This window comes from Plasmopara halstedii (genome assembly GCF_900000015.1).
Source record: "Plasmopara halstedii genome assembly, contig: Scaffold_253, whole genome shotgun sequence".
NCBI classification, from domain to species: Eukaryota; Oomycota; class Peronosporomycetes; order Peronosporales; family Peronosporaceae; genus Plasmopara; species Plasmopara halstedii.
The window spans coordinates 293,426-308,673 of NW_020187174.1; the positions used below are offsets into that span (position 1 = coordinate 293,426).

Consider the following 15,248-nt stretch of genomic DNA (forward strand, 5'->3'; position numbering starts at 1 on the left):
CCTTAACTTTGGCAAGTGCGTACATCATCGCAAGTAATTCCTTCTTGCAGACTAGGTAGCTCCTCTCCGAAGCCTAAAGCTGGCGAGATTCGAACGCGATCACCCGATCTTGCCTCTCGGCGTCAGCTTGCAAGAGTGCACAGCCGATGGCAAAGTCCGAAGTGTCACAAACGACACTAAAGGACGATCGGGGTCTGGCAACGTCAGTATTGATGCATGAAGGAGGCTGTCTTTGACCCTGTCAAAAGCCTCCCGATGTTTGGTGAACCAACACCATTCTGCATCCAGTTTAAGGAAATTCGACAATGGCTGTGCCATTTCCGCATGATTTGTGCTATACTTGTGAAAGTAGTTGGCGAGGCCAAGCCACTTGCGCAATTTCTTTTGGTTCTTGGAGCCGGCCAGCCCACAGTGGCCTTGACCTTAGCCGGATCCGCTCGAAGGCCACGCTTCCCAATGAAGCACCCTAAAAGGGAATTTTCTTCGCGCCGAAGATGCACTTATCGGCAACAGCATACGACTTATTCGTGCGCATACGCTTGAGCACCGATCTTGAATGGACGAGGTGAGTTCCTCATCTGTCCTCTCCTGCCCCGCATGACTGTACGACTGTGGACGAAGATTTCGTCGAAGTAAGTCTGTGCATACGCCAGATGGGGTCCAAACAACTGGGTCACAGGACGATTATTTGTTGCTGTTGCATTTGACAGCCCTTGGGGCATCATCTGCCATGCCGCTCGCGAGTACTAACCGCTGTCAGTAGAATATCACGCTCTAATGAGCATTTGGTAATAACCATCGACCAAGTCGAGTGCTGAACTTTGTAGAACCAACCATGTTGTTCTGAAAGACATCCGTTTTGGTATTCGACGTCTGTGCCGGAATAATGAGCGTGAGAGATACGCAACTTGCCGTTCAGCATCCGGACACAAAACGTGGCTGTCGAATGGGAGACTTGCTCTCACGCACCATTTCTGCGTCGTGCTTCGCACAGGAAAAGACGTCAATGACGTCACACTGCTCTTTGAACAGAGTCCATCGGCGTGTTACGCAGTTTCTGTTTCCCAGAACCAGGTCAATCTCATGACGCACACCTCGGTCCGGAGGTTGGACTGACGGCGGGTCTTTGAAGACGACGTCTTGGAATTCTTTTACCAAAGAATAGTACGGATCCAAGGGATCTTTTAGGGCCGACGATCCGCTTCGTGCGTTCAGCACCCTCTTGGTGTCCTTCAGGACAGCTTCATCCAGAAGCGTCGACGAATCAATCTCCTCGTTCGGTCTCACTATGACCACCTCGGCTTAATTACCTGCCTTCAGGGCACCGCCAAACTTTTTCGAAGGACATCTCGTCCAGCCCAAGAAGAGCATCCACCGCGGAGATAGGCTCGAGGGTGATGTCACCGTCTTCCTCTCCCGTCATAGAGTATATAGCTGTGCGCTATCGTCGAGGGTAAACACACTCTGGGTCAGGATCAACACCCAGCGTCTTGCAATTATCATACGGCTTTGCCGTCTCTTCTCTCTAGAGGTTTTACGTCTCATCAAGACCAGTGGGAACACGCACTTGGCGTCGTCCAGTGTTCCCACACCATCAAGGCCTTGATGTTACGAAAAACATCCGACGAAGAGCTGCTATTTCTGCAGTCTTCGTCCAGCTGAAAACGTGCAACTCCACGCGCATCAGAAGAGCCTCACCCTTGATGCCTCGGAGCTGGTCCGACCATGCCATTCTTGGCACGCAGCAACTGCTTCGTAACGTGAGAAGTGCCCAGTGGGTGATGTTCCACTCCACGTTCACCCCGCAAGCCACGCTCATAACTCTTATCCAATATTTGACAACTCGGGTACTCCGATATCCCGTACATTTACCGTTTCGGTCCTGTCCCCGCGCCAATAGCGCTCCTGTTTTCTAGCAGAGGTGGGTTCATGACTCACCAAATCTCCACCAGGAGACTTGCGCGTAGTGCCCAAGGTCTTCGACCTCCAATCAATCCATGGCTCATGGTGTTCCAACCATACCATATCATGGATAAGGTCATACCTTGAATGCAAGTTCAACACTAAGCAGCATTCAACGCTTTCAAAGAAAAAAACTTGACACCGAGGTCCACAGGGACCCTCGGTTCAGTGACACAAGTCCCATCGCTAAGCGAACAGCGACAGTATCACTCAACCGCGCTTCCAGCGCCTTAGCATACAGCCGACTTCCTTCGATCGTGGAGTGTCAAGCATAATTGCCCAACGCAGCAGATACGATAAAGATCTTTCATGGCTTCTCAAAGCCTTTCACGGTCGCTTTTACGACCAGCAAGCCCGGCTTGCACACACGTTCCGTTTTCAAGAGCACGGAGCTCTTCGGGGCTGGGTCCTGCTGCTCTCTACCTCTTTGAGGCTCAACAGAACTCATGCTCTCCCCAAGTAGGGCGCCCCGCGCCTACTGGGCTTTCTCGTTTTCCCGCGACAAACCAGGCTGATCAGAAGCGGAACGTCGGATTGTCGAGCCATAATGCGCCGTGCGCAAGGGACAACCCGTCCGAAGGTGACGGATGTCTCCACAAACAAAACTTCATCGAGTGTTTACACGCTGCTCAGCAGCTCGGAGCTCTCCCTCCTCCTTCTCAGCATAGCTGACATCCATTGGCTCAGGCCTGCTCGACGAGCTTTGAGGGTGTGCATTCCAACAAAGTCGTGCCGACTTGAAGTTGAGTTCGGCATTCAATGTCACGATCACCACTTCTTCAAAAGAAGACGGATGCACACGGAAGACTTCCATTCTGGCCAAGCCAGTGCGGAGGCTTTCCATAAAGACGGTCCTCGAGGAGAGGATCCGGCAATGAAAGCTCTCAACTCTTGGACAAAGTCCATCAACTCTTTCTTGCTCTGTCGGGCGGCTAGGAACGCGATCGCACGCGATATGCCTAATTAGGCGGAAGAACACTCGCAGAAGCGACGCTTTAGCTCTTCTGAGGTGGGAAACGCAGATTTAACCGAGTGCCCATTCACGCGCTCGCCCCCCGAGCAGGCTTGGAGTTAGCCTGCACCACGCGCTGTTGCTCGTTCTGAAGCATGGCGGATGCCATATCCATCTCGGCCTCGCTTATGCAGAGCAGTAGATCCTCCTCATCCTTACCCTCGAAGGTCTAATCGCTAACCATGAGTGGCCTGGGTCGGAAGGAATCATCCGTCGTCGACGGTGGAGTCATAGACGCAGTCGACGCTGACAGCTTTTGCTTTAGTGCCCTACCAGATCATTTTTATAACTTGAAAACGCCTCTAGGCACGCGCTTATGACCTCGGGCCCTTGCGAAACGAGGTGATTTACGCCCTCAGGCCCCAGCAGGGGCATCAGCTTATTAAGCCCGTCCTACATGCCCTGGGGCAAATAGGAGTATTGCTCCATTCTCACAGAGGATTAGGCGTAGATTGACTACGAGTGCTACCAAGTACAGCGGGGCTGCTGTAGCTCTTTGCTTAGAGAAAGCTAAGCTAAGGTCACCGAGTTTACGTTCTTTACCAGAACCAGTTCGAGTGTAGCGGATCGCAACCCGCTACCTCCTAAAGTACCCAAAAGTTTAACCAAGGCAAACGCACTCCTCTGTCAGAATTGAAACTGCATTTAATTGTTCTAGTTGCGGCAGAGTCGCCAATATATAAAACCTTAGGTTTCCCTCATTAATATTGTTATACCTAATTAATATAGTAAAACCGAATTAATATGCATTACTACTGGCAATTCTGCCACCTGGTGGCTTCTTTTTCCGGTGTAGCTACACCACACTTACTTGTGTAATATGTAAATGACTCGCCCTCGTACGTCTAACCCCGTTACAAAGGGTGTGTGAACCACACCCTTTGTTCCAGCCAGTGGTTTTACATTTAACTACGTTTTGCTCTATAGATCGAGAAATACTGTTCTAATTTGAAACGGAAATTAATAAGCCTTGGTTCAGGTTGTAGTTACTCTTGGGTAAGTGGATTGCGATTCGCTACACTCGTACTGGTTGTTAGTTTTAAACGAAGGTCATCTCCCTTAATCAAGCTTCCTCTAAATGACAGCCCCGGCTGCAGAAGTCTCAGATCGAGCATTTTACATGGCGATGTCTCAATACTATCACGCGATGTTAAAACGCTGCATTCGGTGGAAGAAACATCTTCTCCATCGATTCTTAGAGGAACTTTCAAGAGGAAAATAACCAGAATTGCTAATATACCTGTCGTGCAAGTTTAAATGACCATCGATGTGAAATATTATAATGAGTGCTGACTGATGATACACCCAAGCTTAAAGGCGGCTGCTCCTTATCATTATCACCCGTACTTCAGTCGACTATTTGTTATTCAGCACATCGAGAATTGCCTTTTATCCAAGCTAACCACAATAAAGAAATCTGAAATAGAGCTTTCGATACCCCATGTCATGTCGCGGTTGCCTCCGTTTGAGATACTGCAGCTAGGGGGTTGGAAAGTGCAGCAGGAGTATCGTTTACAATTATGTATGGACTGACGTAGCCACGGCAATTCATTGGGCGGTGTGTGTGTGCAGATACTCTGATAATAAACCTCCAGCTCATACCTTTCGGGGACGTTTTTCCGCCAGCACCTACAACCTTTTTGCAAGTCTCAACGTTGCGGCGGCGAGCACGAAAATTAGGCCGGTTGTCCTGTTTTAACTACGCTAGTTCAACTTTAATTACAGGCAATATCAGATGGCAAAGCCACCACATTTGCCGACAAAGCAGTTACAATTTTTGTTATTCTTGTTACCTGATTGTCCCAAGGCCAGTGCAATGTGGCTGAATGTAGGAATATCACTATGAACTTCTGCTGTCAATTAAATTTGTCAAATGACAGAAGTTTTTTTTAATATTAAAAATTATTTATAATCAGCTTTTTATTCGTGAAAGGCGCTGAAGAGCTGAGAGAACCCACGACAATATGAATTATACATCAAGATCGGAAAAGGTCTTGACGGCTTCGATTTATCAATGATGCATGTGTCAACTTATCAAAATTACAACCAGAACATTGTCAAATGTTAAAGATTAAAACTTGCAACGACAGCGTCTTTCGAGAACTTTCTCAACTCGCCTAGCGAAGTCAAAGCTCACACAACGACGGTGCGACCATTTCCTTTGTGAATATGAAAAAAATATACAGCCCTCGAAAATTTGAATTGAAGAGAATTTGCTTTTCTTATCGTCTTTTGTGCATCGCAAGATTGAATGGTCAGCCTAGACTCATCAGAATTAAATCATTTTGAACAATTCTAACTTTGAAATGCAATACTTCAGAATATGTATTTCTAAGAGTTTTGAAAGGTACGTTCTGGAATCTTTTGTCCCCCCATCATTTTGCGCCACTTTCAATTCGGCATTTTCGTCTTTAAAACCTTTTGATTATTTCACTTTTTCTCGCATCATGTCGGTGATCGGCGTGGATTTTGGCAACGTGGACTGCGTAATTGGCCAGGCTAAGCGCGGTGGTATCGATATTATCTTAAATGAGAATTCGAATAGAAAGAACCCCAACATGGTTTGCGTGCAGGGCAAACAGCGCTTTATCGGCGAGGCGGCCATTAGTATGGCACGCATGCACTACAAGAACACGGCCACGGACTTAAAGCGCCTTATCGGCCGTAAATTTAAGCACCCTGAGGTTCAGAAAGAGATTGCGCAATTAGCGTACACGTGCGTGGAACTTGCGAGTGGTGACGTGGGCATTGTGCTCAACTATAACGACGAGCCCGTCACTTTTTCGTGCGAGCAAGTCGTAGCTATGATCCTTAACAAGATGCAGAACATTGCGTCCGCCGCAAATGAGGGCGTTAATCCCGCGTACTGTGTGCTCTCGTGTCCAGGCTTCTATACGGACGTGCAGCGTCGTGCTCTGCTTAATGCCACAAAGATCGCTGGTCTGAATTGTCTGCGTCTCATTAACGAGCATACGGCCATTGCACTTGCTTATGGCATTTACAAGTCGGCTCGTAATCTATTTCACGAGTCAGAACCTCAGCATGTCATGTTTATCGACCTGGGTCACGCCAGCTACACAGTGTCTATTGTTGCCTTCGTGCAGGGCCGCCTGACTGTTAAGTCTGCTGCCTTTGACCGCTTCCTCGGTGGTCGTGACTTTGATATGGCCATTGCTAAGGACGTGGCTGCCAAGTTTGCTGAGAAATACAAAACTGATCCACTTGGAAATCCTAAATCGCGCATAAAATTACTTTCTGCATGTGAGAAGGCAAAGAAAAATCTTAGCCCGTATGGTGTTACGGCCACGAATCTCAACATTGAGTGCCTTGCCGATGACCGTGATTACAATGCACAATTGACGCTTGAGGAATTCGAAGAGCTTATCGCCCCACTTTTATTGCGCCTAAATGACCCGGTTGAACGCGCTCTTGCTGATGCTGGCATTGACAAGTCACAGCTTGCGAACGTCGAGATTGTTGGTGGTGGAACCCGCGTGACAAGTGTCAAGCGTCACCTTGCGGAAGTGCTAGGTCTGGACAAGGAGCAACAGAATTTTGGCCTAAGCACGACGTTGAATGCTGACGAGTCGGTAGCACGTGGTTGCGCTTTAAATTGCGCCATATTGTCGCCCATGTTTAAGGTTAAAGAGTTTAGTGTAACAGATTGCGTGCACCTCCCCGTGCGTGTATCGTGGGACGGTAGTGCTGCGGCTGGCACTCCATCTGCTGCTGAAGAGGACGGAGACGTCAACATGGAGACAGAGGATAGTTCGCTTGTGATTTTTAGCCGTAAGGATGAGTATCCAAAGACCAAGCGCATTACGTTCCGTCGTGACAAGCCGTTTTCGATTGACGCTATGTATGATGAGTCAGCTAAGTCGTACCTTCCACCTGACTACGACATGGATATTGGAAAGTACACTATTTCAGGCATGCCTAGTCAGGAAGCCGGCACTGAAATTCCAAAAATACGGGTGAATGTGCAACAGGATATGAATGGCCTCTTCTCAGTGTCTTCGTCGCAATTGATGCAAGAGATACTGGAGGAGGAGAAACCTGCTGTGGCTGATGGTGCGGAGGTGGAAGGTGAAAAGAAAGACGACAAGCCTGTCGAGCCCAAGAAGAAGCGCTTCCGCAAGGTTGAGCTGTCTGTGCATGCCGCAGTTAGTGGTCTGTCTGCTGGTGATGTGGCAGCGGCTACAGAGCAGGAATTGAAAATGGCACAACAAGACCGTGTGATCGAAGAAACGTTTAACAAGCGAAACGAGCTCGAGAGCTTTGTCTATGAAATGCGAAACCAGATCACGGATAAGTTGGCAGGCTTCATCACTAGCGGAGAAAAGAGCAACCTTGAGTCGAAGTTGACGGAAACGGAGGATTGGCTATACACGGACGAAGGTTTTGACAGCACGAAGTCGGTATATCAGCAAAAGCTGGATGACATGCGCAAACTGTCTTCGCCTGTAGAATTTCGTCTGACGGAGAGCACAGAGCGTGGTGTTGCACAGGCTGAGCTTACCGCTGTCTTAGAAGAGTACAAACGGATGGTAAACTCGGGCGACGACGCATACTCTCATTGGACCGAGGAGGAGAAATCAAAGTTGCGACAAGCATGCGCGGACGCCGAGACGTGGCTATTCGACGCTCTATCTAAGCAGACAGATCTTGGTCCAACAGATGCTCCCGCAATCACATCGGCTTCTATTCGCAGTAAGGTTGTGGCTGTGCGTGCCGTGGCTCTTCCAATCACGACCAAGCCGAAGCCGCTTCCAAAGGTTGAGACGCCCGCAGCCCCTGAAGCAGCTGAAGCCACACCTGGTGAAGAAAAGGATGCAGCTGAGAAGATGGACTTGGACTAAGTGAATTAGGCAGTTTGTGTTTGACGCGTGCTGGGCATCTGTACCAGCAAAAGTAGGCAGCAGGTTTACGGTTAAAGAAACGATACAAAAGTATATCATTGCCGAGTCCTATTTCCTTTACGTACTAGTAATCATGGAGCTTTTCGTTAAGTACGAATTTAAAGCTCCATTCATACAGCAGGATCAAAGCTCACTTTAAACATCATGACCAGGTATGTACGCAGTTCTGTTGTCAAGTATTTAATGCTGCCGGCCTTTCGTAAGTAACTCACGCATGATATTTCACTCTATGTAATGATCATAGCACTGGAGAGGGTGAATTTAAGCGAGTGCAGGAGAACGAAGAAGAGTTTCAAAAGGGTCCTCTCTCAGTGCTAATGCATAGCGTCAAAAACAACTCACAGGTCCTCATAAACGTGCGCAACAATCATAAATTACTAGCACGTGTCAAGGCGTTTGATCGCCACTGCAATATGGTGCTGGAGAATGTCAAGGAGATGTGGACTGAGGTCCCTAAGGCCGGCAAGGGCAAGAAAGCGGCCAAGCCCGTCAACAAAGACCGCTTTGTCAGCAAAATGTTTTTGCGCGGAGACTCAGTCATTATTGTGCTTCGTAATCCACACGCCTAAAAATTATCACAGCATATTTTATAGCTGAAATCTTGTCGGAATAGACTCCCAACATTTTGCCTTCTAATTGAATGTGCTCTCTGCCTTTCATCTTCCTCTCCCGACCGTTGCTTGTCATTCTGTTGCTCACATCAATTATGTCGACGTTGCCAAAGCTGCCATTGGAGTTGCTTGAGCTGAATATATGTCAGTATCTGGACGTGAAGGCCATTTTACAGCTCGGTCTCGTTAATCGTACCTTTCAAGATAATATCACACAGTGTTCAAAGCTTTGGAAAACATTAATGATTTACCATTTCGGCTACATGAGTAAGTCACAATTACCTCAGGTAGAAAAAAGTATAGATGACGACAACAAAACAAGTGAGATCAGATGGAGAACAGTGTTTGCTGTGGCTTGGCAAGATTCGATCGCGCTAACTCAAAGTACACTTCGTGAAATCGATGTGCTGCGATTGTACCGTAAACAAGCTTGTAACAATGTGTCACTACTGCTTCAACCTAAAGAGGCTTGGATTCGACAGGAAGTTATACTTATGGAAGGACTACGACGAATTCCAAAAAGTAAAAAACTGATCCAGCTGTACGCTGAAGTAATTCGACAGGCTCAGCTCGTTGCTCGTATCGGTGGTGCTGGCACTGAATGGACTTTGCACGGAAAATTTGTATAAAAGCTCGTCCGGTCATTTGTAATCTCTTACGGAGAGACTAACCTTTGTCAGATAAAATAATTTGGCTTGCTGGACACAGCTGTCATCAGCCTCAGGCAAGACTGGGATCTCTTGTCATGATGCAGTTTAATCAAAGCAATTGTTAAACTTAAAATTAAACAAGCTTTCGCTTTTGCTGCTCGTCATTATCACCCTGCATCTGGTTCTTGCACATATCTATTTTCATTTTCACCGTCGCCAAAAGCAGCATTTGTCTTCCACCCTTACAATCCATTTGCAATCCCTAAGGAATATTCTGTCTCATTTTCATCAACAAAAAGCGAGGCATCATCGAATGTGCTGGAACGACCTCCTCAATATTTGACGATTCTAGCAGTCAGATATCGATAAATGACACGACACTCAATGACATTTGACCACCAAACGCTTCGTTCACCCAGTGAAAGAACACCAGTTTCAGGTCTCTCTGTATCGTCAATGGTGGTCAACGATCTAATAATTAAGACACGTATCGTTGTAAGCATCCGTGTTCTAAAAATGGTGTTGCGGGAAAGAGTCTTATGGATATGACAAAGTGCATCTAACAACATTAACTCATCAAACGTTATTTTTTTTTATAAACTCGGCCCAGACGTAGTAGCACCGTGGGAAGCACGAAAATTGACGACGTATTATTCAAATCATTAAGAACTGACTTAACGAGTGTGAATGCTGCTTGCATTAGAGATGCATCGATGATTGAGTACAATGCAGCGATGTTTCTATCTGATGCGTATTGAAACTACTACATGCTCGTCAAAGAAAAACTTATCAAATTGAAAGTTCCCAAAACTATATTTGAAGCGCTCTTTGTGAAATGATGAGCTTCATTGGTGATGATTAATTAGTCGAAGAGAAACCTGGACTACCAACAAGATTCCCACGATACATAGTATCTGATTTTGGCTTCCTCAATCTGAGTACAATCGGTGAATGTATTGCATCCGTATCATCAACGAATCTATCTATCACGTATTTTTGACGCATATCTTAACGAATTTATTGCTCTGTCATCATAGAAGTCGTACGCAGAATAATAGTCAAAATTGTCATGAGCGGATCATTAGGCAGGTCGTGCATCTAATTCTCAAATATCTAGTTTTCAGCCTTAGGTCTCACTCCATTTTAAGCTTGCGGCAAGATTTTAGTAGTCTGGACATTATCGAAGAGGGAGTGACCAGCCAGCACTTTCAAAACTTCAAAATATTGGTATATAAAGAAGCTCAATGCAATAGATCAGCCACTTTCCTTTTACTTTCACATAGACTTCTTATCGTCATGGTCGAGCAATTATTCATTTGCATCTTTCTCAGGTTGCGCAACCAAATTCTAGGAACGGCTTGTACAGGGAGACGTGCGAGATGAGCTTTTTGAAATCTTATCAGCTATGGTAGTCTTGATGCTCTATTGACCGATGTAAATGCACGAGCAAATTGTTGCTCTCTTTCGACCGATTATATTTCGACTTGAAATACCTGTGCGCCTCTCAAACCACAGAAGATGGTGTAAGAAGTGACTTGCACTGCCCTTGTTGTCTTGGTGAGTTTGACAGCTTGATGTTTTGCTTCAACTTGGTTGTATCTACGAGTTCTGCGACACCATCACTGTTACTGCTACTTGTACTAGTGCTGTGTTGGTCGATAAGAGCGTTCTCATCGACAGGTGCCGTGCTTGATACATTTTGAATAGAAGCGCTGCCGATGTCATACGCATCTGATGCTGGTAAACCAGCATCAGATGAAACCTCAGCAACGTGTAAAGGTGTCTGCCCAATCTCAATAGTTACTTCGGCTTTAGCACTTCGTTCGTGCATTGACGACGCTAGTTTTAAGAAATCGGCTTCGATAGATTGCGTTGTTAACGATGTCGCATTCTCGGAAAGTAATATTTCAGGGGATGTGTTAGCATCTAAAAGAGTTTCTGAAGCTCGTGCTTCGTGTGCAGGACATGCATTCGAAACTACCGGAGACGATAGCAATTGAACAACATATCCCTTCGACTCTTCTTTTGAGGCCATTATAGGCGAACTTGCCAAATTTGCTGGGGCAGGTGGTGCTGCTACTGATGATGTAGCAGCAGCCGAGGCAGACGGGGCTGGTGCAGGTTGCGCGCAAGCTCTGCCTGAAAACGAAGCTGAAGATAATTTCGTCCTCGAAACGCCTAAGGCTCTGTCTGAACCAATACTCGCAGAATTTAATGCAGGTATTACTGGATCAGAAATGCGAGCATCTGGGTGAAATGCACATACGTCTTCGAAAATTAGCTCTTGCAACTTTTGCTTTGTCAAATCCGTATTCTCAAAGGCAAAGTCAAAAGGTGTAGGACACGTCTTCTCCACAGTTCGATCACGCACAAGGTTCAAGTATGGATGTGCCAGGGCTTCTTGAATTGTAATTCGTTTGCGTGGATCAAAGACTAGCATTTTCTCGAGCAGATCAAGACACTGTGGCGTAGCACGCGGATACACGGACGACAAGGGAACCTTTGGCTTCTTTGGCTGACGCAAAATAAATCGCTTTGCCTTCGGATTTGTTATAAAGTCTAGCGAGTCTTCAGACGGAGATCCTACAACTTCCATGATGATCTTTAATTGATGCAGGTAGTCGTGTCCAGGAAAAAGAGGACGCCGTCCTAGCATCTCTGCCAGAATGCATCCAATAGCCCACACGTCCATTTGTTTATCGTATTTAGACGAGAGCAGCAATTCTGGGGCGCGATACCACCGTGTAACGACGTACTCGGTGAGACCCGAGTCTAAACCCTGGATACCTCTAGCAAGGCCAAAGTCACACAGCTTTAAATCGCAATCCGAATTCACCAAAATATTGGATGGCTTTAAATCACGATGCAGTACCTCAGCAGAGTGCACATAATTAATCGCAACCAACATTTGGTAAAGAAAATATTGTACATGGTCATCACTAATTGACTGATTTGAGTGAATAACCCGGTGCAAATCAGTCTCCATGAGATCTGTAACAATGTAGACATCGTTAAATTCTTGTAATGTTGGCGGGCGCAACAGGTCAAGTAGATTCACCAAGTTGGGGTGGTTGAGGTGGCGCATGAGACGAATTTCACGAAGGATACGCTTGGCATCTATCAGGTCATTGAAAGCATTAGGAATGTTTTTAATGGCAAGTGCTTGGCCTGTCTCTGTGTCACTAGCAGCAATAACACAGCCGTATGCACCTTGGCCCACAGCCTTAATCATCTGATAGCGTTTCGGAACGTCAAAGTTGGTATTTCCAACCCGAAAATGGTGGTTATCGCGTTTCGTATCGCGAAAAGAGCAGCCACGAGCGAGCGCTACACGGTGACTCATCGACTGGACGACCGCCCCGGAAGGACGAACCTGCGGCGTTAGGGCATTTGAGTCCAAGCTGGACAAAGTGTCATCAAGTCCATTTCGCGATGAAGTTGCACGAGACATCGCAGCAAACGAAGACATTGAGGCTTCAAAACTAATACTAAGTTGTACTCTTCCACACGTGAATTTCGTCTCGCTTGCAGACAGCAACGTGTACCACTGCGGGACCGCACCACGGGCAATATCTGAATGAATAACACTCTCCCGTACCGTTCGTGACGTACTTGCCAGCGCTAAGAATGGCGCAAGATTTACTTTGGCAACACCAATCACACGTTCCGAAGCTATTCCACCATCGTTGTGCGCCACTTCCCATGCTTCTATCAAGACGAAACACGGCTTACCACGCGATGAGCCTGGAAATGGGATCTCCAATTTAGAGTTCCATTTCGGATTTCGAGATTCTTCTGGATCGCACGTCCGCGTCCGAGCAACGCAATTTGCCGACGAAGTCGGAGCATAAACGTTAGTCTTTCCGTCAGTAACTAGACGAAGTCCCAGATACACACGGCGATCTGACGGCTGGTTTTCGTCGACAGTCTTTGAGTTTTGGGCTTCTTCGTCATCAATTAAGCCTTTGTCTGAAATCTGTTCACCGCGATAAACAACGACGTGCAGCTTTCCAGCTGGATTATCATGTACTGAGTTACCAACGATCGCTGCCATGGGCAGCGATAGGCTTGATGTGGCGCTACATCCAAAGACAGCGGAGGCGGCGATAGGATCTGCCGAAATTGTGAGACTCTTGACGCGTCCATCAGGGGCAAATTCGATCGTATGCTGCCATTGTTGTGTAAACTTGCGTCCATTCTCACGATTCTTCATCGTTTCTCGTCCAGCAACTACAGCAGTACATCCTTCTTTGGCCTGCGCTATATCAGTGACGAAAAAAGCGGTAATCTCTACAGTTTCGTACAAAATGGAAAAGAAATGGAGAACGCCATCGAGACCGTGATATTCACCCCAAAATGGCACAGTAGGCGCATAGTTTGATGTAAGGCAAACGTCACGCGAGAGCTTGGGAAAGAATTGCGGTGAAGACGAGTGTGATATGAGTAATTGACGAAAAGCGAAGTAAAAGCCGCGGAGATCTACTTGCGTAGGTGATATCTGTAGTATTTCCATTCCTTCGACTGATAATCGGCTATTTCTTTGTCTAGCCCCTTCTTCGACCGCTGCATGCATCATTTCGACCCACATGTCTTTCTCCAACTCCGTAGCGCAACAAAGATGAAATTGCTTGTGGCTCTGTGTTTCGAGAAGAAAACCATGCGCCTTACCATAATTCTCAGGTCGTACTTTATATACAGTCATGCGACCGCGCATGTTGCGAGCACTTCGAGCCTCTTCTTTTGAGTTGTAGTATGTTAGCGTAGCCCCGTCCAGAATGAGATAACGCTCCTCCCAACGTGGTAACCAGTCCCCTTTCTTGCGCACATACCCTTCCCAATGAACTTCATGCGTCATGAAGGCGGTTGTAGAGGCCACTGATGAGTTCATAGCTAGGTCGTCCATGTTGTTGATCATATTATTGATATAAGTGTTGTTGCTCACACTGGCACCATTGCTGCTACTTGTTGGCGCTACTGTGTCGTCACCGCCAATCGAGAGTGTGCCAAGCAGAAGATCGCGTTCCTGTGCTGTAATCTCAGCTGCAGGAGGCTCCATCGCACAAGAGTGAATGTCGTTCAGCTCGTTCACGTCGCTCACCGCTTACGCTTCTGTGACGGACTGAATCGAAGTCTGTTCTTTTGCTACCGTAAATAGATACGACGATACAATTTTTCGACAGAAATACTCTAAGTGACAGATAGTAAAATCTGGGGCTAGGACAAAAATGGGTGGGACTAGATCTGGTGAAACATGCGATTACCCAATTAATACGAGCTGCTTTCCAATGTCGACACAAAATGATCACTGTCGACTAAATGACGGCTACAATTACGAATATTCTGCGTTTGGAACCCGGGCTATTTAATATGCTCGGAATGAGTGTGCCTGGGATGTGGGGTAATGACGAGGCTAACTTCGCAATGCTGAATGCAGAATAATGAAGAACGGTCATCCCACCAAAAATGCGAATACTATAAAGAAGTATCCCAGTTCTCATGTTTTTGTGACACTCAAGTAGGACAAGTTGTGTTAGCCGCAACATCAACCGTGATGTATCGAGATTTGGTTATCATTAGTATTGGCGATAACTTGACCTCAATTCGCTCAAAATCGGCATGGACCCGATGGTCTACTCTACAAGCTAGCAGGATTCCGTGATCAACAAATGAAATATGTCGTGAATTTGAACATCGACAGAACGGACATTGTGGAATGAAGTGAAGAACACAAGCGCCCGTCAGTCGAGTGCATGACTCTTCAAAGTGCTAGGCACCAAGTTAGCTATGTCGACAGCAGATCATCCGCAGACCGATTGGTAAACCGAAAGGGTGAATCGTGTCATCGAAGACGTTCTTCGCAGCGTCTGCGCTGAGACGCCGAGGCAACATGGCGCTCCATGTTGCCACTCGCAGAGTTTGCACTGAACAATGCAGTGCATTCGTCTACCGGCTACACGTCGTTCTACATGAACGGGCTGATTCACCTTCGCGTCCCGCTGACGCCGCCATCACTTGGCTCAGGGTTTGGTAGGGGGGATAGCCGAACAGCTAGCTGATGTCAGCCCCCTCACCATCCGCAAAGAAGTCGATGACT

General features: G+C 46.9%; 5 protein-coding genes across 5 annotated transcripts; 4 read left to right on the plus strand and 1 right to left on the minus strand.

The window, feature by feature from the left end:
* Nucleotides 1-5,421: 5,421 nt before the first annotated feature.
* On the plus strand, nucleotides 5,422-7,833 carry PHALS_04095 (heat shock protein 70; the record flags this gene model as incomplete). Its single annotated transcript, XM_024722098.1, has 1 exon — nucleotides 5,422-7,833. One exon carries the CDS (start codon nucleotides 5,422-5,424, stop codon nucleotides 7,831-7,833), a length of 2,412 nt encoding a protein of 803 aa, XP_024573209.1.
* A 204-nt stretch (nucleotides 7,834-8,037) lies between these two features.
* Nucleotides 8,038-8,462, plus strand: PHALS_04096 (small nuclear ribonucleoprotein sm d2; the record flags this gene model as incomplete). The annotated part of the gene is made up of 2 exons (XM_024722099.1): nucleotides 8,038-8,045; nucleotides 8,138-8,462. 2 exons carry the CDS (start codon nucleotides 8,038-8,040, stop codon nucleotides 8,460-8,462), a joined length of 333 nt encoding a protein of 110 aa, XP_024573210.1.
* A 137-nt stretch (nucleotides 8,463-8,599) lies between these two features.
* On the plus strand, nucleotides 8,600-9,133 carry PHALS_04097 (F-box domain; the record flags this gene model as incomplete). The annotated part of the gene is made up of 1 exon (XM_024722100.1): nucleotides 8,600-9,133. One exon carries the CDS (start codon nucleotides 8,600-8,602, stop codon nucleotides 9,131-9,133), a length of 534 nt encoding a protein of 177 aa, XP_024573211.1.
* On the plus strand, nucleotides 9,134-10,660 carry PHALS_14986 (uncharacterized protein). The gene has a single exon (XM_036407303.1). The coding sequence runs from the start codon at nucleotides 10,106-10,108 to the stop codon at nucleotides 10,535-10,537; it is 432 nt and encodes a 143-aa protein (XP_036263017.1). The 5' UTR covers nucleotides 9,134-10,105; the 3' UTR covers nucleotides 10,538-10,660.
* PHALS_04098 (cmgc mapk protein kinase) lies at nucleotides 10,659-14,210 on the minus strand (the record flags this gene model as incomplete). The annotated part of the gene is made up of 1 exon (XM_024722102.1): nucleotides 10,659-14,210. One exon carries the CDS (start codon nucleotides 14,208-14,210, stop codon nucleotides 10,659-10,661), a length of 3,552 nt encoding a protein of 1,183 aa, XP_024573213.1.
* Nucleotides 14,211-15,248: the final 1,038 nt, after the last annotated feature.